The sequence below is a fragment of the Neodiprion pinetum genome, chromosome 4, assembly GCF_021155775.2.
Source record: "Neodiprion pinetum isolate iyNeoPine1 chromosome 4, iyNeoPine1.2, whole genome shotgun sequence".
NCBI classification, from domain to species: Eukaryota; Metazoa; Arthropoda; class Insecta; order Hymenoptera; family Diprionidae; genus Neodiprion; species Neodiprion pinetum.
In genome coordinates this window covers 30,003,563-30,026,172 of record NC_060235.2, presented here as the reverse complement: position 1 = coordinate 30,026,172, position 22,610 = coordinate 30,003,563, and the positions used below count along the sequence as shown (strand labels likewise).

At 36.7% G+C, this 22,610-nt stretch overlaps 1 protein-coding gene across 5 annotated transcripts in view; it reads right to left on the bottom strand.

Moving 5' to 3' along the window:
- Nucleotides 1–2,016: 2,016 nt before the first annotated feature.
- plx (PTB_TBC1D1_like and TBC domain-containing protein plx) overlaps nucleotides 2,017–22,610 on the bottom strand; it is a 40,242-nt gene continuing 19,648 nt past the window's right edge. For 3 of the 5 annotated variants that reach the window (XM_046620987.2, XM_046620991.2, XM_046620989.1), the window contains 15 exons: nucleotides 11,137–11,289; nucleotides 10,821–11,021; nucleotides 10,393–10,701; nucleotides 9,790–9,879; nucleotides 9,337–9,451; nucleotides 9,101–9,217; nucleotides 8,791–9,025; nucleotides 8,379–8,702; nucleotides 7,974–8,260; nucleotides 7,728–7,889; nucleotides 7,281–7,597; nucleotides 6,923–7,175; nucleotides 6,685–6,803; nucleotides 6,321–6,545; nucleotides 2,017–6,200 (listed from right to left, as the gene is read on the bottom strand). In XM_046620987.2, the coding sequence (XP_046476943.1) occupies nucleotides 5,277–6,200; nucleotides 6,321–6,545; nucleotides 6,685–6,803; nucleotides 6,923–7,175; nucleotides 7,281–7,597; nucleotides 7,728–7,889; nucleotides 7,974–8,260; nucleotides 8,379–8,702; nucleotides 8,791–9,025; nucleotides 9,101–9,217; nucleotides 9,337–9,451; nucleotides 9,790–9,879; nucleotides 10,393–10,701; nucleotides 10,821–11,021; nucleotides 11,137–11,289 (3,831 nt within the window). In that variant the 3' untranslated portion in view covers nucleotides 2,017–5,276. Of the gene's footprint in view, nucleotides 6,201–6,320; nucleotides 6,546–6,684; nucleotides 6,804–6,922; nucleotides 7,176–7,280; nucleotides 7,598–7,727; nucleotides 7,890–7,973; nucleotides 8,261–8,378; nucleotides 8,703–8,790; nucleotides 9,026–9,100; nucleotides 9,218–9,336; nucleotides 9,452–9,789; nucleotides 9,880–10,392; nucleotides 10,702–10,820; nucleotides 11,022–11,136; nucleotides 11,290–12,238; nucleotides 12,255–21,761; nucleotides 22,599–22,610 lie in introns of those variants that run through there. The other 2 variants (XM_046620988.2, XM_069135096.1) reach the window with 2 other exon arrangements.

Below are 22,610 nucleotides of genomic sequence, written 5' to 3'. Positions count from 1 at the left end.
GAAATTTTATTAGCGGACTGACAGCTACCGAATTTGGGGTTGCGCGAAAAACGAATTGAAATAATTTATTGTAAACATGAACCAGGAACCACGGAGCGCTTATCCTGGAAGTCGAGAAATTTTATTAGCGGACTGACAGCTACCGAATTTGGGGTTGCGCGAAAAACGAATTGAAATAATTTATTGTAAACATGAACCAGGAACCACGGAGCGCTTATCCTGGAAGTCGAGAAATTTTATTAGCGGACTGACAGCTACCGAATTTGGGGTTGCGCGAAAAACGAATTGAAATAATTTATTGTAAACATGAACCAGGAACCACGGAGCGCTTATCCTGGAAGTCGAGAAATTTTATCAGCGGACTGACATCTACCGAATTTGGGGTTGCGCGAAAAACGAATTGAAATAATTTATTGTAAACATGAACCAGGAACCACGGAGCGCTTATCCTGGAAGTCGAGTTTCACCGCGTGGCGGACCCGGAGCGCGGGATTCGAGAGGTTGAGAACCCGGTACTCGAAATACGTAGCGGACCCGAAGCGCGGGATCCGGGAGGTTGAGAACCCGGTACTCGAAATTTGCGGAGCGCGACTCTCATCCGTCCGCTCTACTGCGCGGTTGTTTCCAGACTGAGGAATTCGGCTAGCTGATTTTGAATTGGTGACGTCACTTTCTGAACGTCCGACATCCGAACTATGGTTTCGAACTTTGATACTATGTATGATGATGTATGATGTACGATGTATGATGTATGATGTATGAGGTATGATGATATGATATGATGTATAATGATTTTAGCTTTCACATTTCATACAAGAAATACGCACTTTATCTCTCCTGCCGATTCCAGACTCAAGCGGCCAGGCCCTTCGATGGTCAGCCGTTGACTGAAGATATATTCTTCAGTGAACGGGTCGGCTAATAACGCTGCCGTTCTGCGACAGTTGGATGATGAAAAATTTCGCTCGTATCTTTCAAATGTGTGTTAAAATACACTCGAAGTTTTAAGAAGCGTCGTTCTTTCTCTCCCTATCACCTTTCTAGGTCTTTAAACCACTACGCAGCGTTAAATACCGTCTCATATACGAAGCATCCGTTTCATCTCGTTCAAAATTAGCGCATCCGTGATGTATTACAGTTACTCTGAATTTTTTTCCATCCGAATACTTTTCGAAAAACAATTCTGCTCCTCTACCCAACGCAGATACTTCACTTTCGACTAGCTAAAACAGCGTTTCGATTCTATGCCTACAAAAATTCCAAGATCGAGAGAGCAAATGAAAAGTTGTTGGAATAATAATGAATATTAATGTTATGGAATACATCGAATGCGTGTCGAATAGAATTCCATTTCGAAATGAATTTTCTTTGAAAAATATAAAATTTATAGTATGCATCACGTATTAATCGTAAATGGATCACATGTATTAATATCGTACATGAACCACATATACATACATACTTTTTGGTCTCTGCATCATTATTACATCTGATTATTATTTATGATTTATGTATATATTCTTCTCTCCGGTACCTATACTTCAATTAAATCACTGTTTCGCTACGAATTTTGTCATTTTGAGCTCCCAATGTTGTTGACTATGAAATTACGGAGTAATATTTCACGTGTCGTGATATTAAATCAACTGAGTAATAATAAACTAACTGAGTCACGAATGAAATATAATTCATATATAATTATATATTATTTAATATCTTATAAACATTTACATTATATCAAAACTAGCATTTTATAATATATGTATATTGTAATAGTATATAAATACGGATCACGATATCTTAAAATAGTTTCAAGAACTGTAGGCTACATCATATTGAAATTCTCCACCAAAGTCTATTAATTTTATTCTATTAAACCTTTTCTCTAACGCGCGACCGCCAGAGATTCTGCAAATAACGTCGATGGTAAATTGAAAAATTCGTACACTCAATAATGTTAACATGACGAAGCTGTTGCACGAATATGGCGATGATTAAATGAAATTTGAAACCATGTGTTACATACTCTTTTATTTTATGCTACAGCTTACAATTGTCATTTTCATCACTACAATCGAATGGGGAGCATGAGATAAAGTTGCCAGGCCACTTACAATTGACTTTGCGAAGTTATAACTTACCAATAACGACTAATAATATTCTGCGCTACATCAATCAACAATTCGACTCTTTTATAGATTTACTTAGCACTAGTGCTTGAAACCCGATTTCTACACACTAGTCCTTACAAAAACTACACTATAATTTCGTATTTGACAGGATATAGCACAGAAAATAGGATTCGTGGCATGTGCGCATAATATATAGGCACTTCTTGACTCGTGTCAGTTTGGCACTTGCCTTCGGCTCGTGTGGCGCTTTAGACGTATCAAGAAATTCCTATTTTATGTGCACTTGCTACGAAAATAACTATAACGAATACGACAAGTCACTTTTGGACGTAAAAGCATCACTGACTTATTCAAACACTGCTGCAGCGTCTGATCTTGTAATGTGTAGTCAACAAATAAGGAAATGATCGGATGGAAGAGCCATAGCTTTTACCTCAGCATCTTGCATGAATCATTTTCAGCCCAGGCATAAAGTTCAGAAGCACTACTTTCGATTATACAAAGAAAGTACACTGTGGCATTAAAATTGGCTGTCTACAGTCATAATTAATCATGATGAGACTAAGTGCTACAGGTTCTTCTTACCTACAAGTATATCTGTAACACAACATTGTTAGCCTACATTATTAAAAAATGATTAGTTACATTTAGAAAATAAGGATACAACACGAATGAATCATACGTAAATTTCTTTTTGCTCTTTTGCACCAACACATGTACAAGTGGATTTCGCGGTCTAGATTGTCGAATAGGATTACATATTTTTCGAATTGTTAGTGTAGAAGTTACCTCTAAGATAAGAAGTATGTGAAATGAAATACCGTTAGAGAATTTCGGACTCGGTTCAATTTGAGAAACATGTTTTCAAGATATTAATTGACAGCTAATTTAAAGTTTAGCGTAAAATGAAAAAGTATGGCCGCTGTTGCGACACTTGCAATTTCATATCGGCTAGGGAATATTTGTGGCATTAGATAGAATCCAAGCGATACTCCACGCAAATGTGATTCCACAATCATTTAACAATAAGTCTTAGAAACTGGGAATTTGTCTCGCAAAATTCATCTGTGTACACGCACGGCAGCGTCACGACAAAAAACGAAGCTCTTATGGTGTACTCTTAATTAATCGGAAGCGCACTTATTATCGCTATTTCATTATATACCCTAATTGGTAAGACAAAAAAAAAATAACAATTGTAAATACTATATAATACTATCACAAGACGAGACGGTGAATGAAGAGTATTTCAAATTTTACGAAATCATTTTACTCGTTAGCGTCACAAATTAGTTTTGATATCAACGTTATACAAGAACAAAACAGTTATGATAATAGTTCTGATTTTATTACTTTTTCTACATTTTTCGGGATATTCGCATGGTGTATACTGAATCAATAGTATGAATAATAAAAACAATGATAATGATAATAAGAATAATCTCTTTTTCAAATACTACAGTAGATCTATTATCTGAATAAAATTTGAAATACCTATATGAAAAACGTATTTATTGTTCAACGGATTGTAATTACGACAAAAAAGAATGTACATCTATGGTATTACGAAATATATTTATGTATATGATGTATGTTAAGTCTCGTAAGAACAAAATCAAATTTTACTCGGTCTAAATTAATTCAAAATCAATATATACACATCAGTAATACTAATAATAGGAATATTAATAATACGAATAACAATAAGTATATCATTACTACCATCACAGAATGCGATCCGTAATGGCTTTTTCATTATGTTATAAAGATTTATTTTAATACTTTTAAGATTTACTTTGAGTTTACATTTTTGATGTGACATCTATATTATGTCTCTACTGTAAACATATAGTTTTTTCTGACCACATATGACAAATACGGTAAATATATAAGGTGTATTGTATAATAATGATTTCTACATCCTACACATTATAACACGGTAGTCGACGAATCTGTTGTTAATTCTTAGGACGCGGAAGAAAAGTTGAAGCGAAAACCATCACAATTCAGAAGTTATTTTTCTGATTGACCTCATCAGCATAGTAAAACAAAAGCTAAATAATGCATTAATGATTTCGTTTCACTTAAACCAGATGGTATAGTTGCCAACATTGAACTGATGCAGGCTATCGAAATTATCAATAGACTAACTGATCTAAATTGATTAATCACCCAATGACTTATAGTTTTATAGTATGACGGTTTTAATTCTAATTTGTTGAAGGAAAAGTACTCAATGTTTGTTTTCGCATTATTTGACGACTGGAAAATTTTCGTTTCTGAATGAGTGATACTACAAAATCAACAAATCATGTCGCGTCAGTCGAAAATTAAAAAATTTTTTTAAATTTCATGGGCTAAGCATTAAGTAGAAATGTTTTTTAATTTTCAATATACGATTAGTCTAAAAATATGCTGTGTGCAAATTGAAATATTCCGCGATCGACAGTATGTACTATTCTAGTCAAGTGTCATACGTTTTTTTTTTTTTATCAAATGATTACAAAATTTTTCGAATCGAATAGATAACTAGTTTACCGAAGATTTGCAGTTGCTGCTTGGAGTTGATGGTTTTATATTTTACTTTTAAAAAAATCAGTCCACCTCTTCGGATTATCAATTGTACATAATTAATGATATTCAATCCTACCATAGTACTTTTTATGAGCTTGATTACTCCTAGTAGATGTAAGAAAATTCTGGTATTAGATGATTATTTCTTTTATGTAACGCAAGCATGGTTGATGCGTCTTTTTTCTTGCGTTTCGAACGTAAAGTAATTATTGTAAAAAGTGCACTTTTACGTCCTAGTACTAAAACGTGCTATTTTTTGTACTCCACTAAATAAAATATTATAAACCATACTTTTGTTTCACGATTTCTTTTAATTCATTAATCAATGAACATACGATGATGGATATGTATCACTTCCTAATAGGGAATCCGGTAACACAGAACGTCAAAGCCATCTGGAGCTGATTAGAGTGTCGTGAAGCTACACTCGAAAATATTTGAATCATTAATCTGTCTTGACGCCGAAATGAAGCTATTTTTTCATCAATGAACTGTGGTAAACGTGATGCTTACGCTATACGTAAACGTAAAGCCCTACGACTCTTCCTTAACAGAAACAAGAAATATTTGCTATCTAGTTAAAATTTCTGCATTTTGTCCAGGAATTTCTTTACCCAGGTTGTCACCCTGTCCATTCTGGCCAGGTGACCTTCCAGGCTTTATACATTTCAACTTTGTTGTACCGCCGTAGTTAAAGTTTACATCGCTACATGTATCCAAAGGATGAATGGTACCTGCTACATTAGTTAATGAATCCCCAGTTGTGTCCTCCAGTTTCGTTGTTGGTACTTTTTTCACTGAACCCAGTTCGTATGCTGATTTGGACGACTTTAGTTTCAATTTAGCATTGGACAATGGCAAGGAAATTGACTTCTCTAATGCAGTAGGTTCAATGCGCAGTAATTGACCACCTGATTGATCAATGATGTCAGTCGCGGAGCTCACTGTATCAGTAATTTGAATATCAATATTGACAGTCTTTGGATCATTTTCGTCGTTACCGCTATCTCCACATTCTCCTCTCAAAGCAGCTATTTGTGCACGTTGTTGTCTGATGTGATTGTGTGAATTTGCAAAAAATGACGAAACCTTCTCAAGCTTTGCCCCTAAATTCGGCTGACTCAATGTCGACTTTAAAGGGTATGGTGTCTCAGCTGTGATACTATTTCCCTTCAACATCTTTTGAGATTCTCTACCAGTAGAGTTGCTTTTCATTGGTTGATACTTGTTATTGTTGTCTTCAATAACTTTCAATGGATACAGTTTTGTACCCATGCTACTTCTTCGCTTTTCCGCTATACTCAACTGTGCAACTATTCGACGAACATCACCTGGGATCTCGATATCTGTTCTTGTGTCGGCCAAGTGCTGAATAAAATTCCCCAACGTTGCAACTGTGACTTCAAGACTGCGATTCTGGGATTCTAACTTGTGAGCTGATGATTGTTGAATTGACCGGGCTGTTTCAAGGCGGTGAAGGTTGCTCATAGCAATCTGTGATAAAGAAAAAGAAATGCTCAGCTAATTTTATGTTTATATACTGGAACTGCAGTATCGATTCATATATTCAATTCTTTTTTCTTATTAACATTGAAAAAGTCGCACTAAGTTTACCTCTAGTTGCTCATTGAGATGGACGTTTTCTTGGGTGAGCTGTTTGTTGAGTAATTCTAGCTTCTCCAAATTCTCGATCTGTGGTTTAACGGATAGCATCTCTTCCTGCAGCACTTGATATTCAACTCTATATTCGTTCAATTGTTTAACCATTTCAGTGTCCGGGTAGAATACCCGTTTCATTACACGTTCGAGCACCCCTTTGTCGACAGCTGGTACGCGGAGCTGGAACAGTAGAAATGCTCTTTTATTTCGTAGTACAGTTTATTTACCGTTTATTAAATGTTAGAGACTGTTGAAAAAACTGCCTCGCATCCATCCAATCATTTATGCAATGACGAAAGCGATGTTGCGGATATCTTACTTTCAGATACTCCATGATTTCTTCAAAACTGTCACAGCAAAGAAGTTGATCTTGATGATCTTCCAACAGCGCAACAGCTACACGGAAGATGACTTCGGAACTTTCAAGAAACAGTAGATCTGTAGACGGATAGTTCAAATTATAGACTCCGATAATTGTGTAATCAATCGCACTACGTTGCTCATGATGAAAGATTATCGAGGCTGAAAAAATAAAGATCGGATAGAAAAATACTCACCGAATACTCTAGTAACAAAACCCAATGGAAATTGGCTAGCAAATAAAGTCAATAACCACGGTGCTGCGTAAAGAGTGGGAGAGACTTCGTGCTTGTCAAAATGATTGTATATAGCTGGAAGTCTGTCGTGTAATAACCGTGAAAGTTGATACAAGTGTAATTGTAGCGCAGCCATGTCAGGTAGGTATAACTTTCGGAGACCTCTTCGAAACATCAGGTGACGCAGCAAAAAGAAGGCTTGATCTTCGGCCATCTGTTTCGGTAATGAAAATGCACAAATGTTTCATTAAGCAAAAAGTGTACAGAATTTGATGAACAACGAACGCTATAAATTAATTAATTAGGGTAAGACAATTACATGCAACAGAAGAACTCCGGCAACGAAGCTGAGCCCTTGGCAATATCCAACCTCGGGATCAAGAAGAGAATAGGCCTTAAGCAGGTTGAAAAGAGCCAATTGCCCAGGTCCTAAGGCGCAGCTGAAGTAAGGATGATTAGGAAATGTACGTCCCAAATCGATTAGAATCGCATGTTGCTGGGATGTGAGCTGCTTAAGTAAAACTTCATAGGGTACATTGTAGCTTGGGAATTCACGCGTCTCAATTGGCGGTTGTTTTAAACAAAATTGCTCAGCTAAAAACTGCCAAACCTCGCCACGCTTGCCACGTGGTACACCTAGAAATAGAAGGATAGTAATAACTTTGTAACAAATGGTGAATCCTCAATAATGGTATAGTATATTAGTAAGAGCGAGTGTTTTTTCTTGCTCTTTACTGGTACTGATTTTAAATAAAAAATTTCTTACCCTGTTTGATGGCTTGGAGCAGCATTTGATTATCGCATTTTGTAGATATCCTCGACTCTTTGCTTACTAGTAAATCCCAAACTTCAACGAGTTCTCGAGCGCAGCTGCTCAATTCGTCATATTCTAGTTTAATTCTTTTTACCGTTGCCTCCTCCTGTCGTTCTGTAAAATGGGATTCAGAGACGAAAGTTATTACAAAATTGATATTTTATTGAAACAATTTAGTAGAAAATGAGTGACAATTACCTTTCAGCTTCGTATTCTCTCTCTCCATTCTGATGAGTATCAATTGTTGATTGATTGCCTTTTTCCAAAGACCCCGTAGCTCCTCCCTAGTTTTCCGCATTGGAACGGGTTGATTATTTTTTCCACTCACACCAGAACACGTAACATTATCCTTGATGTCCTGATCTTTGCCTGGTGTTACCACACGATTTAATATCGCCTGTCTCCACGATCCACTTGATTGCAGACGATTGCTTCCCTCAGACTCGGTAGGAGACATTTTCGGAGAATTGCCTACCTTTAAAAAACTGTATAACAGAAAAAATTTGGAGTATTCAATGGGATATTGAGTAGCATGACAAAAGTTCTCAGTGGAATTATGTAGAGAGAAAAAAATAAATGAATAACAAGTAAAGATATACTTACATGTCCATCATGGGACTTTTTGGCCCAGTATTAACGCTAAGCTGCTGTTCAGGAGACACTCTCAATGATCTGGGTCTGTTTGAATCGGGACAGTTGTCCAGTCCAGATCCCACAGAAGAGACGGGACTCTGACTTTCTTCCTTTTGATTTGCAGGCGAATTAAATTGTAGCATTGAATCCCTCATGTTAGGATTAAATCCAAAGTCATCGCGCGAACCTTTCCGCTTCATGAGGTGATCAAAACTATTCGTCAATGACCTCTTAGCTTTCATAAATATCGTACTCCCAACACCGACACTGAGGTATTGGTTTAAAAATTCACTCCTAAAAGACAGCAATTATCGAAATAAATATATAAATATACTAATCAATTGCAGAGTAACGAATCATCAAGGCCAACTAAATTATTTACCTATTTTCAGCTGTGTCGTGAACGTGTCTCGCCTGCTTCGCTTCGCAATGCGCGCGTAACAACATCATTAAAAACTGATTCTGTTCTCTGAGACTAGAACCATTTCCGGAACCACCTAAAGTACCGTTGCAGGCCTCGGCTCCCTTGTATTTTGTAACAATAATCTCTTGTTCGTCCTCAGGCAACATACCAAGCCGTGAAACGATGATACTTTGAGTTCTCTTGTCATTTTGACCTGAAGCAGAGACATTGGGTTCAGGTCAAATGAATACGCTGATAGGTTTCTAACACAATGTTAAAATTCACTCACCGTCAATGTCTTGGCATAATTTATCGTACCAAACCATGGGGCAGTGATCACAGGAAAATACTGGATGTCTTTCTTTTCTCGAGGCATCACACGTAGCAACAAACGCCTGGGTGATGGCTGAAAAATAAAGTGAAATATTATGGATGTAGTAAGGCAGTTTTTGTGCTTGCAGTATTCATTGTATCATGAATTTTCAAATCATCCAGATCAATATCCTCATCTTCTAACTAACATACCTCCAACTAAATCATCGGCAACAGCTTCGGATTGACATTTGAAAACATAGCCAATGTAACACTCTATGCCAGCCTCTCTGCAAATAAAACCGAAGTGCTCTGGGTTTTTGACACCCTGAAAGGTAAACAAAGTTCAATTAATAAATTACAACTCTGCACTGTTTTTTTTTTTCTTCCATTCATTAAGACTTGTAACAGAGATTTGAAATTTTTCAATGTCGTCACATACTAGGCTTCATCTGTATTAAACAGGCAGAATTGGTTCTGATGTGATAAAGTATGCATGAAAATTAAAATCGTTCTCGAGCAGAATTTTGCAAGTTTCATAAAAATCAATTAACTTAGTAGTAGTAGGTAAAGAAGTTGGCCCAGTTCACGTGGAATTTAGGGTAATGAGGTAACATCGGACAAATACGTAACGTCAGGTCTGAACATAATGAAGTATATAATTACCTGCACGCAACTGGCGACGTCTTTGAGCTGCTTGTGGAGCAGGACTTGTTTTCTGTCAGGACTGATCAATCTTAAGTCATACCGACCTACCTGTAGAGCAAGAAGCCGTTTTTTCATTGATTAATACTCATATTTCGATTTGTGGGTACGAATCACGCGAATCCTCCGAATCAAAGGTTTGGAAAAGAGAAAAAAACCGTTTACAAAATTTCAAGCAATGTTATTCGCACCAAGTATAATCAGGAAAAATGAAACAACATTCCAAATTCGCTGAAAACATTTAACAAACTTTGCGCGATGCAAATGTAAATGTTGATGAGCATCTATTGCATCGTACTTAAACAACAAATTTATTTTCAACTACTCCGAACATAACTGTAAAAAATATAACTTTGAACGTTCAAATTATAAAACCTGTTCTCAAATTGTTGACATCTTAATTATTTTCCTATTCTACTACATAGCAGGGATGTCGTTTCATTAGTTTTCACTATCGTCAGCGCAAATAACGTAGCTGATCGTTTATGAAGCATTTATTTAATTTTTTTCTAACTTTTGATTCAGATCAAGTAGAAAAAAAACTTATCACATTAGTCTACGAACCTGGAAAAGCATGGTGCGATTGTACTCGTCGCCTCCTTTTGCGGCAGAGTCTCTTCTAGCGGTTAAAACGCTGCCCGTGGAGGCAGCCCTGTTCCTCATCATCTCCGGTGACGGCAAGTTGACGTTTTTATTTTTCTTTACCCCCGAAGTATTTTCCGCTCCGTCATTTTCGGACGAGTTGTTGTTCGTCGGTGACAACGCTTCGACGGATCCACCCAACGTTTTTGCAACATCCAACGAATTCGTTGGCGACAACACGCTACTCGACGATATATTTTCTATGCTGCCTAATTCGCTGGCACTTGAATCCTGGCAAAATAAGTTCCCGGGGTAAGGTCATCACGAGTATGAAATCGGAATGTGAATACGCGCATGGTACATATTTTTCAGTGTAAAAATGGAATTCACAAGCGCAGTGTAAAATTTACCTGACTATCTCTTCTGACGTTCAATGTAGGTAAGAATTTCACGCTGGCCTGTCTCTGCAGTCTTTGGCACTCGGTGAGTAGATTATTCGACGAAGATTTCGACTTCTCAAGTTCGTAAGCACGAAATCTTATCAGAGCATCGTCGATGAAGGAGTCCGGTACTTTTTTGTGAGAAACTTTAATTTTCCCGATGTAGAGAACCTGACGAAAGAATACATTATTCGCTTCGATCAACGTAAAACCTCGTGCGGTTTCGACAATAATGGACATTGTAGCGTTGAAGGTGAGAAAAGAAAAATAGCACGCTCCAAATTACCTCAAAAAAATGTGAGGAACTTGGTGATATGTCAGCACCTAGTGACGTCAAGGCTGCGGCGCTGCTATACGACCTTTGAGGGGTTGGTTCTCGGTCCTTTTCGAGCCGAGAGGACGACGACTGTTCCTTCATGGCGCTGAACAACTCTTTGACCTGGAATCAAGAAAAATTCATGATTTTTTATTCAATCGAAACGCGTTGGAAAATATGTAACAGTCCTATCAGCTCGTCGGATATTAAAGCAAAGTAAAGAAGAATAATGAGGAGAGCGTTTAATTATTCTTCTTGTTACATCTAATTTATATTCCACTAAGGTTCTACTTATGTCGGCGAGATGATTATTGTCATTTCTTCCGAGCCTCCGTTCGTGTCGGGAATTTCATGTTCGCCGTAACAATTTCGAATGGCAAGAGTCAGGCGAACCGGTATTATAACGTTATACGTACAAAATCACAGCCTATGCGCACTATTTTAATAAACTAAACTGTCGTGGGAAATTCATTATTTTTCACCCTACTTTCGAGTCCAATAGAGGGATATAGAGATTTCAGATGCATGCAGGTTCCTTATTATCGGCTTGCACGACCGTCTGCGTGTATTCATGCAGCATATATGGATCCGCCTAATCCGCGGAATAGCTATACCAATGTCTGGTCTAACTAGAGTTTTGTATAAGAAACTGCGTTGATTGAAACTTGTTACTCATTAAATTTCGTTGGTTTGCTTTACGGAGAGTATTATTGTTCGGATCTGGGGTTGAAGAATAAGTGGGGGAAATGGTCAAAAAAGTACAGGTGCGAGGGTTGTGATTTGGCAAGTGGAAAGGGAAGTACGGTTACTTCCCAGCTGTTCGAAAATGGCAGGTAAGATAACAGATATTTGGGGTCCTAGTATAAGTGGGGGAAATTAAGGAACTTGGAATTTGCCTTTTGTAACGAGAAAGGCCCGGTTCTGTGAAGGATTTAGGAATCGTACTGTTTGTAAGGGTAAATTTGTAAACGAAGTAATTAGGACATGGGTTAATATAACGCGCATAGCGCTTGCCATATATAAATAATGATTCCTTAACATGTATAGCTGCAGGTAAGGTACACTACAGTACCTCCAATTTCGAATGCTACCCGCGATATTTCTTCTTCCTTATCGTCTTCTCAAAAGAGCTCGACCGGTCTGCGTCTCCCTCTTAAAATCAGTGTCCTAGATGTGTTTTTATTCATTTGTATTCGCTCCGAGGTCGATATTCCAATCACGCTATTCGTGACGTAACAAACGCTCGGCGTGCAGCAAGCCGTGTGATGTCTGTAATGTTCACAAAGCGTTCGCGCTGAGCAAAGCAGAAAAAACCAAACAACAATGGTTAAACTGACGTTAGTGGATCTTCGAATTGACCTTGACCAACAATCTTTAGCAACGTTCGCGTACTCCTTAATTTCACATTTTTGCCTCAAGGGGGGTCAATTGGCGGAAGCGTGACCCACGATAAACGACCAACAACGCCGATGATGTAGCACCGTTGTTTATATCAACACGCGATGTGCAACATGCGTGCAATTCGTACACGCGTAACGTATCACTGATCGTTTGACTATATATATAACGCGACTGATTACCGAAGAAGCCGGAACATTTGACCTCCCAATAACTGACAATAAAAGAAATCCAAGGATTTCGCGTGATCTTTAATAATCTCACTACCAGTATCATCCGATCTCGAATTGAGAATGGAGCTTCTTTTACACCAATAACGGTTTCCCTGCCGAAATTACCGAGTTACGAATAATGCATTGCGGTACAAGTGCATCGCACTTAAAATGCTATAATATTCATCCACTTTTTAACCAGCTAGGGTCCGTTGCTTCTGTCTGTTCAAGCTCTATGCATTATACGACACGGACATTACAAGGCATCGTCATCATTTATACGCCCCCTGATCAACTGCACCCTCGGGATAGGAACAAACAATGCGTGCCGCATGAACATGTGGTTGAGAAGGATGATATCAGGTTTGTGTTGTTGGTAATACCTGCATGCTTTATTTATACACTAGCTGCGGGTGACGCTTTACTGGATAAAGTTCGAGCCTCGTGTAGGAGATAACAAATGCGAAAGCTTATCAGAAAAATGGTTCAGTTGCCGTGGATAGTTTCCAAGTTGAGGAGTCAAGGTGGATAAAATTAAACCAGCCGAAGAAACTTATAGAAGCCTTAATTTACGAAACAAAAAGGTAATTCGCTTGTTACACTTCTGTGAAACTCCATATCATTATCGATCGTCGATTAGCGATCAACTGTAAATGATTTAGAATAAACATGAATTTTTTCCGTAAAGAATCACTGCGTTTTCCGTCAACTTTTATGGTAATCGGGAGATCGATGACAATCAAGTGACTGAACTTGTAATTTCCTTATTTGTTTAAGTTGAAACTCGTTACACCGATTTCTCTGGAACTCTAGGGTCGTTGACCTAGAAACTGTAATTATATGGTTCCCCACAAACGGTGGCACATCATGACGTTATTTATCAATTCTTAAATGTCTTCTAATGTTCTAATTCACGACACGGATATAGAAAAGAATAATGCGCAAGCCTCATTAACGATCGAAAAAAATTGATGAACGATGAATGTGAAAAAAAAAAATTTGACAGTAAAAAATAAAAAGGAGACGAAGCTGCTCGCGTGTACGATAAGGCGAACGACGACATCGGCGTCGATCGATAATAAATTCCGTAAAGAGACTGTACGGCGACAGGTAAGGCGATCTGACAAAAGGTGTGACAGGCTGAGAGGCAAGAAAAGAGGCCGCCGAGAGACAGGTGCGTCTGTACACACAACACACGCGCCATATACGACATCCTGTTATCATAGAACATTAAATTGTATCGCAAACAGGCGGAATATAATAGCCGTGATATACATATATATGTATTATACCTATAGGTCATGTACACACGTAACGAAGTAGATGATAAAACGCACTCGACGATGAAAAACACACGCAAACGAAGCCGCACCTAAATATAGATTCAGCCAAGCTTTGATATAGATATAGACACAGGTATAATATAATACCTGTTCGTTTTACGACCTGCGGTATTTCAGATTATTTTTCCATTATCATAAGGGAACGATGCAATCGCAGTCAACACGTGTCACACTTTTTCATCGATTGTTCTCTCACCTTATTTGCAAGTAGAAATTCATTTACAACTTCCTAAAATATTTTCGAAATATTCGTTCGACCAAGAAGAACGTTATTTTTGTTTCATCGTAAACAGAAAAATGAAAATAATAAACATTTCAGTTTGTACAATCGGTAATATAGATAGTGAATATGATGTCCAAGATATTGGTAAAAAACTATTTTTTTCATCCGTCCTGCATATAATATGTATCATTTAAAAAATCCGTGTACCGTATATTTTTAAAAAACTGAGATTAATATACATGTTTACATCCCGAATGATATAATTTTAAAGCATTCACCGCTGTATTCCGTTTCACTGTGGAAAAACCCGACCCATCGTTTTCAGCGTTATAAGCGACTAAGCGTTTTTCTTTTCTGTATTCCGCTGAGCTATAAATCATTAAATTCAATACTGAACGTGTTTTGCTGAATGAAATTTTTACCATTAATATATCCTTTATCCGTTTACGCTTAGGAACTAAAATTATTTACCTATGAGGTGAAACCAAAAAAAAAAAAAAACTACCAAAATAGTCAGTCGCCGATAATTTCGGTGCGATAATACGATAATTAATTTCAAAATTCGATGTGACTCTCCAAACTACGAATATTTTACTTGAGTAAATTGATCACGTTGCGTTCAGTTTAGGTGAAGGAAAGTTGAGAAAATAAAACGCAAAGGAATTGAGGAATGCTGTTCGCAGCTGAGGAATTATATACTGTTATGCGGGATATAATGTTACATACATCACAGAACGAGTTTATCCTCTGCGGAATCGTAAGCATGAGGTAAAACATTGACTAACAACTATTACTGTAGAAATTCGGACCAAGTTGCTTTAAACCATTGATTCGCGTAGATTTCAATGCGTTCAATCAGCGGAAAAATATATCACTTGTTAATTAATTAAACGAAAGAAATGAAGGAAATTATTATATCAATTAGAATAAATTGCCTTTTATCTCAGAAAATCTCGACATATGTAAAGTTCGAAAATAAAAACACAAGCTTAATTCGATTTAACCGTGAGTTAAAAATCACCCAGTCAAAGTTTATGGGTAATATAATTTATAGTTTTAATTTCTTCCCTGAAAATCGGGATTACTAACATAAAAACAGTCTCAAAAATAAAGAGAAAAAGAAAATTTGCACACAATAAATTTATTTACTCATCGTTTAAAAAATATTCTTCAAAGTCTACGTTTCGCTGCTCGTATATGTAAGCTATATGCAAAAATATATCGTTTATATACAAGGCGACCTTGGCGATACGGTAACGATCTAGTTTATTTATAATTTACTTATGTTTATACGTAAAATACAAATAAATTTTTTCAACGTTAGAATGTAGCTTTGTGAAAACAGAAAACATGATGCTGAAAGAATGAAGAGTTAAAAAAAAAGGCCAAGAGCAAAACAGTTTAACGATAGACGCAAATCGTCAAGAGACACGAGTTAGGAATATTTGTATTTCATGTTTATTGCGTAAAGGTTATATAAATCCATCTCTATGATTTTCAGGATCAACTTTTCGACCTCACGTTGAATTTTCAAGTGCAAAATGGAGCGGAAATTGTTTACCTAATACACATACAATTGGGGAATTTACCCAGAAGATATTCCCACGTTGTAGCGGGCTATAAAGTACTTAAAATTAAAAATCCTGGAAAACAAACCATTAATTGAGCACCAACTGATCACCAATTTTTGAGATGAAAAAGATCTCGCGTGTCACATTACGAATGTGATATTATGAAAATCGTTATTCCTCTGGACAATTCAGGTCCAGAATAAGTAAAAAAAAAAAAAAGAAACCGGACAAGTGCAAGTTAGGACTCGCGCCCTCAGGGTTCTGTATGGAAATAATTTTTTTTTACGTGATATAACAACTAATTTCCTATTTTTGGACTTTTTCCTTTACTAGTGCTGTGAGACCTTGCTTCTCTCCAAAATTTCATGATTCTAGGTCAACGGTAAGTAAGTAGCCTACAGGTTTTCACGATTAAGTTTACGAGTATCAAAATATGTGACATAATTGGCCGTATCTTTTGTCTGCGCTGATGTAGAAGCTTGAATTTTTACACCCTCAAGGACCTTAGCAGATCTCAGTATCTGATATTAATTTGAACTTGATACCTCTATCCGTTCCTGAGAAAAAGGGTCTTGACAGACGGACAAAAAAGTGATCCTATAAGGGTTCCGTTTTTTCTTCTTGAGGTACGGAACCCTAAAAATAATTAGAATCAACGCGGTGATGAGTTGGTGGTCAATAGTTTAACTTGAAAAGAAGGACAAAGTTTTAATTTGATTGAAAAAAAAATATTTAGCACCGACCGGTGGAATGAAACTTCAGCCATATTGTATATTAAGTAAGATTGTTAGTTTGTAGTAGCGTTCAATATTTTATTGCAACAACCTTTGAGTGTTTGAATATTAAATATGCCATTAAGACTGAAAATTATACTGAGATAAGCTAATAAAACATGCTGTAGCAAAAAGTTTGCATCATTCCTCTGGCACTACGATTTCATCAAAGTACGATAAATCCCAAAAAATAGAAAAACGAGTTTGTCCAAGTGGTATTTATCCTTTATTAATTTATATTAAAGGTCATCCATACTTTCAGAAGTAAAAGTGATTAGTTTTTTAACGTTTTATTTATTTATTTATTTTTTTTTTTTTGTACCCTGAAGAATAAACATTATACCTCGGGAGAAACATTCAAATATGAATCGCCGTATTAAAACAAGGCAATGACCTCTGCGACGACTGTCTTTCTCGTACTTGTACAGCTTGTTATTGGACTTCCCATCTATTTCTGTGGTGGAGCGCACAGTTTTTTAGGTCGAGCTTCACGTTTTCCTAAGATCATCGCAATGAGAGTGAGAGAGCTGAGCTGGGCCGCTGATGACCCGGGACTAATTTTCTTTACCAAGAAGAAACGAAAGCGGAGGAAAGGAAAATAAGCACGAAAAAACAAAAAAAATTCTCGGAAAGTAACGTCGGAAATAAACGCCGCTTTGTTATTCTTAAACAAACCCAGCAGCCTGCGCTTCGTACGCAATTAAGCCTAATTGCAAATCAACTTTTTTAACCGTAATTAACGACCGGCTTCCAGAATGAAACTAATGAAAACTTCGGTTTCTTCTTCACGCGCAATACTTAGATTTGATTGTGAACTCAGGGCTTAGAGACGTCGGTTAAAAATGAAAAAAATGACAATTAAACGCAGTGTAAAATTACTATTAAAGTGGTGATGAGTTAAGTGCCGATGATTAAATCTGACGAAACAGGCGTTGAAATACGAGTAGATCGAAAAAATCAGCACTGCATGTGCTAAATGTACCCACATCGGTGGAGAGAAAAATTTATCGTGCGCTTCAGCAATAATTATCGTATTTATTATATCGCTACAGCATAATACGCAAGGTTTGTATGCCGTCGAATCAAGTATTTGTATTTATTAAGTACTTCGAACAATGATTGCTGCCAATTTTTTCTGGGTCTTGGTATACGCGACTGTTACGAAGCTTCACGGTAGATACTGAAAAACAAATCAATTAGTATTAACGGGATCTATCGATCATCAAGCGTGCAGAGAAGTACGTACCGTGCATGTGATCAGATTTTTTGCCCTTGAAATTATACGTGACTCGCTAAATGAACGCGAATGTAGATGAAAAAGAAAACATATTGTGACACATGATCGTAACTTGTACGATACATCGTGATTGGATCTTTTGCGTGTGAAAATTTTATACGCCTATAAAGCTTGAAAAATAAATAAACAACAGGCTGGTATTTTTTCTTATCTTAGAGTAAATAAAAATTTATGCAAATGTAACAAATTTAAAGTTACAGCGATACGAAGTTACCCAGTGCTAATTGTAAGATATACAACGGCTTGAAAAATCCGTAATTATATATTTTTTTTACGAAAAATAAAACATATGAATTGATTATTTTAGCCTTCTCTGCTTTACGCACGTAAAAAAATTGTAAATTCTTTCATCCATTAACACGATTATTTGACAAAGAGAAGGAAAAACGCTGATTTCCTCAGGAGGTATACTCGAATATCATTTGGTTAATTTTTATCTTCTCCTTAAATTGCAAAAAGAAAGAATAATATTGAATGTAAGTGGTGTGCAGAATCAGGCGTATAAGGTACGTGACAGTGTTCAGCCAAATGTACAAACGCTGTTGCAGCGTTACCGTGAGTTGAAATGACAAATAAACAAAGTCGATTTCGCAATAGAACGTGTTTGGAACATGGCGAGTGGCGGCCATGGACGGAAATATCTTTTTGAGGCCCCACCGATGGGAGAGATCGGAATAAGACTGACCGAGAGCCGCGTGCGTTGAAAACGAAACAACGAAACAGCGACGAGAAATTAAAAAGTTACGAGCACGATGCCTGTGTGTAACGTATTTTTCTACACTGATACGTGAAATTCAATGCGAGGAGAGAATGAAGAAAACAAATAAATTATACGGGAAACCGAACAGTTTGAAAATTAAACAGAATATGATTTCACTGACGCGAAGATGTTCGGTTAAAATATGATTTCTTTATCTTGGAGGGTTTGAACGGAATGTCGATTTTAATTTTGAGGGTTAATTTTGAGAAAGGATATTTTTTAACCATCGCGATAATTTTTAAACACACGTAAACAATTCGAGGTTACGGAAAGTTAAAAACAGAATTTTTTATGAAACATAGGAAGTGCGAAAAAGATAGGAGAGATTGATGTCGTAAATAAATAGGAAATTTATTCACGCCTAAGCCAAATAGTTTATCCGACAAGTTATAATTATTTTCCGAGAACAAATTACAACGTCAAAATATTGAAACAGTATAATTCTTCGCTCGCGGGAAATTCAAGTAGTTAACAACCGACGCAATGAATATAAATTATTGTTACAACTTTGATAAAATAATTTATACCACTATTATTTTAATTTCCAAATATTTATATCAGTTTTTAAGATATGTAAGAAAAAACTCAGACTTAATAAAATTAACGAAATAAATATAAACTTTGACTCGGACTTCTTTTTCACGTTATTACATAACTAACAGACCCGTGTATCAAGTTGCAAATATTTGTGTAACTCGTGCAGGCCGAGTTCAGTTTGGAATTAAAATTTGTTATATAAATTCCAAACATCGTAAGCTTTAAATATTAAATTGAGAATTTGAATTTTTCGGTAACAAAGTCGAATATATATATATATATACACATATATTCTCGTTGATTATAATTTGGAAATAATTTTTTCAAGATTATCACTCGAAAATGAGACTATCAGAGACAAACATATTTAAATTACATTCGCACATTACAAAAGTTTTTTTCTCACCGCAGGTATTCAAAAACATTTATAAATCATTTCGGCAATGCTACACTCTAGAATTAAAAGAATAAAACAAAAAATACGTTAATTCTCTTAAATAACCCGAGCATATAAGGAAAACTCAAGAACTCAAGCAGGATGAAAAAACAAAGCATATCGGAGGATGGCTCGGCTCTCAATTACGAGTTAAAAACTGTAGCCAAGTGTCGGAAATACTCAGGGTGTCAAGGTATGCATGCGTGCGTGTATGCAGTTGATATATTCATGCATACAGCTACATTGGCAGGCGTGGTGCAAAGTCGGATCGACGTAAATATATATATGTGTGTGTGTGTGTGTGTGTGTGTTTGTGGATACAACGCGAATGTGTAGCAGTGCTGACACGGAAAGAAGTTCGCGTATCCAACCGGGGCTTCCCCTATCCAATTACGGGCAAGCTTCGTTTTATTACCTCGTACGGAGTAAGGAAAGCGAGCTGAGGGCAGCGGAGAGAACCTGCGAAGATAGGCAGAGAAAGTAAATCTGCACCACAGAAGTATTTCCCGGCTGATTATCTGCGTGGTTCCTAACGTGAGGACAGACTTTTTGCGGAATCGCAAATTATCTAGAGTTGCATGGGTATAACAGTAGGGACAAGAGAAATTGCGTGGATGAAGACATTTTTTCATGTGATGGGATAACAGCATAGACTAGAGAACCTAATTTGAAGGAAAAAATATTTTATTTATGCTACAGATGAATAATCAATTTTATCCCGAGGATGAATTAGGATATATTTGGTTGAAAGAATTTAAATTGGTTTGAACTATGAACCGAACGTGATTCTAGATTTTTTGAGAGGTTAATAGGATTATTCTATTTGCCGTTAAGTGACGGTTCATCGATTGATTCAAGTTGAAACGAATAGGCTTCCTGGTGCATTGCTGCACGCTTATTTCGTACAAAACTAGATATGATTGATGATTGTTTTATTCATTGAAATAAAAAAAAAAAAAAACCAAAAAGAAAAGAAAAGAACACAGATAAAGCAAACAAGTTGATTCAATAGTGTAAAAAATTCAGTCATTATCGTGCAACGAAAATTGGCAGGAGCTAAGATTTTTGGATGACTAGGTATGATGTAAATTTAGATCTACACGTTATAACACGCTTGCGTAGATAAACAGCTGCTGGACGTTACGACGAAGCTAGCAAAGTTGGATCGAGAGTTTAAATGCTCTGATTTTCCATTCTTTTTCACTTAAATGTTCATATTTTGCAAGATCGCATCTACCACGTTTAATTTCAAACTGTTTTCAAATTTCCACCATTTCAAATATTGTGAAAGTTACGGTTTTCGGTTTACAATCATACAACTTTTTGTACGGTGCTCGAATATTTATGTAATCATTATAAAACTCAATGAATCACATCACAAACAATATCTACGACTATCCGTGTTTACTGAGATGACGACGATGCGGAATATAACAGCGGAATTCATATTCCATGATAATTTCGATGATGATAAACTGCGGGAAATATTTCTTACTAACAACTGATTTACTTTACATCGGGTTAACAGAAAAATTCTTAGCAAAACGCAAGAACTGCTGTTTCGAATTCTTTACTAACGCGGTATAAGCAAGCTTCAAATACTCGCAAATTTTTATTACACTATTGTTGTTATCATTACTGACACATATTTTAAAATTACTCAATGTCAGCAATTGAAATTACATCATTTCAACACATCTCAATACCGCATCCTTACGATAATACCTATTTTCGCGCACGCGTTTGCCTTTGAGGACTAATCAGAATTCATTTATCAGGATCAGAATACCTGTTACTGTAACATCGCTACAAAAGGAAGGCAAAAACACACAACGATGCGGTTTTCACTCTATTTTCCCTGGACCAGTCATATTTTACCTCTCTAGACCTTGAAATAATTTCGCCATAACAGAGTTGCCAAGTTTCGCAATTCGTATGAGTATAATATCGGCGGGTGTTATAAAGTATGTTTATAATTTTTCACGAACGAAAAAACGTATATTACATATAATATAACAATATCTTGAGAGCGAATTACAACTTACACATGGTCGTTTGCTAAGAGCGCTGGCATCGCTGTAGGATGTGATAGTCACGTAGGGACTGGATGCGGTAATTGGCACGGTAATCATGTTTAATTCGTCGATTAAACACACTTGTATACAGCAAGCCGCCTGCTGCAGCCGGGAATCACCAAAGCGAAATCTTGCGATGGTATAATTACGATGAATGCCACAGGAAACGACGAGTGCGAATAAAAAATAACAAATAAAAAATATAGCAGTAAAGTTAAATCACCGACGGAGAAAAAGAAAAACCGCGGCTACTGTTGATTATACTCTATTGTCTGTTCTTCCATTTTCAACGATGTATTCATTGCACGGTTGTAAAAAATGAAAAACACTTGTATAATGTATATCGGGGAATATTTTCTTGCACTATATATTATGTAGTTAGATGGGGCGAAATTCTATTTCTTTATTCGCTCCGATTCGAACTGCAGGGTACGATTGGCGCATATTATTATACTCAGCATGAGGAAGAAAGCTGCGTAAGGTGAATCCAAGAAACTGGATAGAAAGCCGAAAGATCAAGTCAGCTGTGAGATCAGCTGTTTCCGCTGTCAGGGAAGTGAGCAGAAAACTGGTAATAAAACGGTCTTCGGATCTTTCTTATATGCAATTATGTTGTTCCTTCATTTTTGAATTTCCGAATGCGTATCTTGAATTTGACATCGCCGTTTCTTTTGATTTATTTATAAAAATTCATTCAAGGCGGGTATTACGAATGGGAGAATATCGCGCTTCTCTATAAAAGAGACTTTCAAAGCTCGCACAAATTCGGCGTCTTCACCGATGAACGTACGCCAGTAGACTGAGAGACCGCAAAAGCGT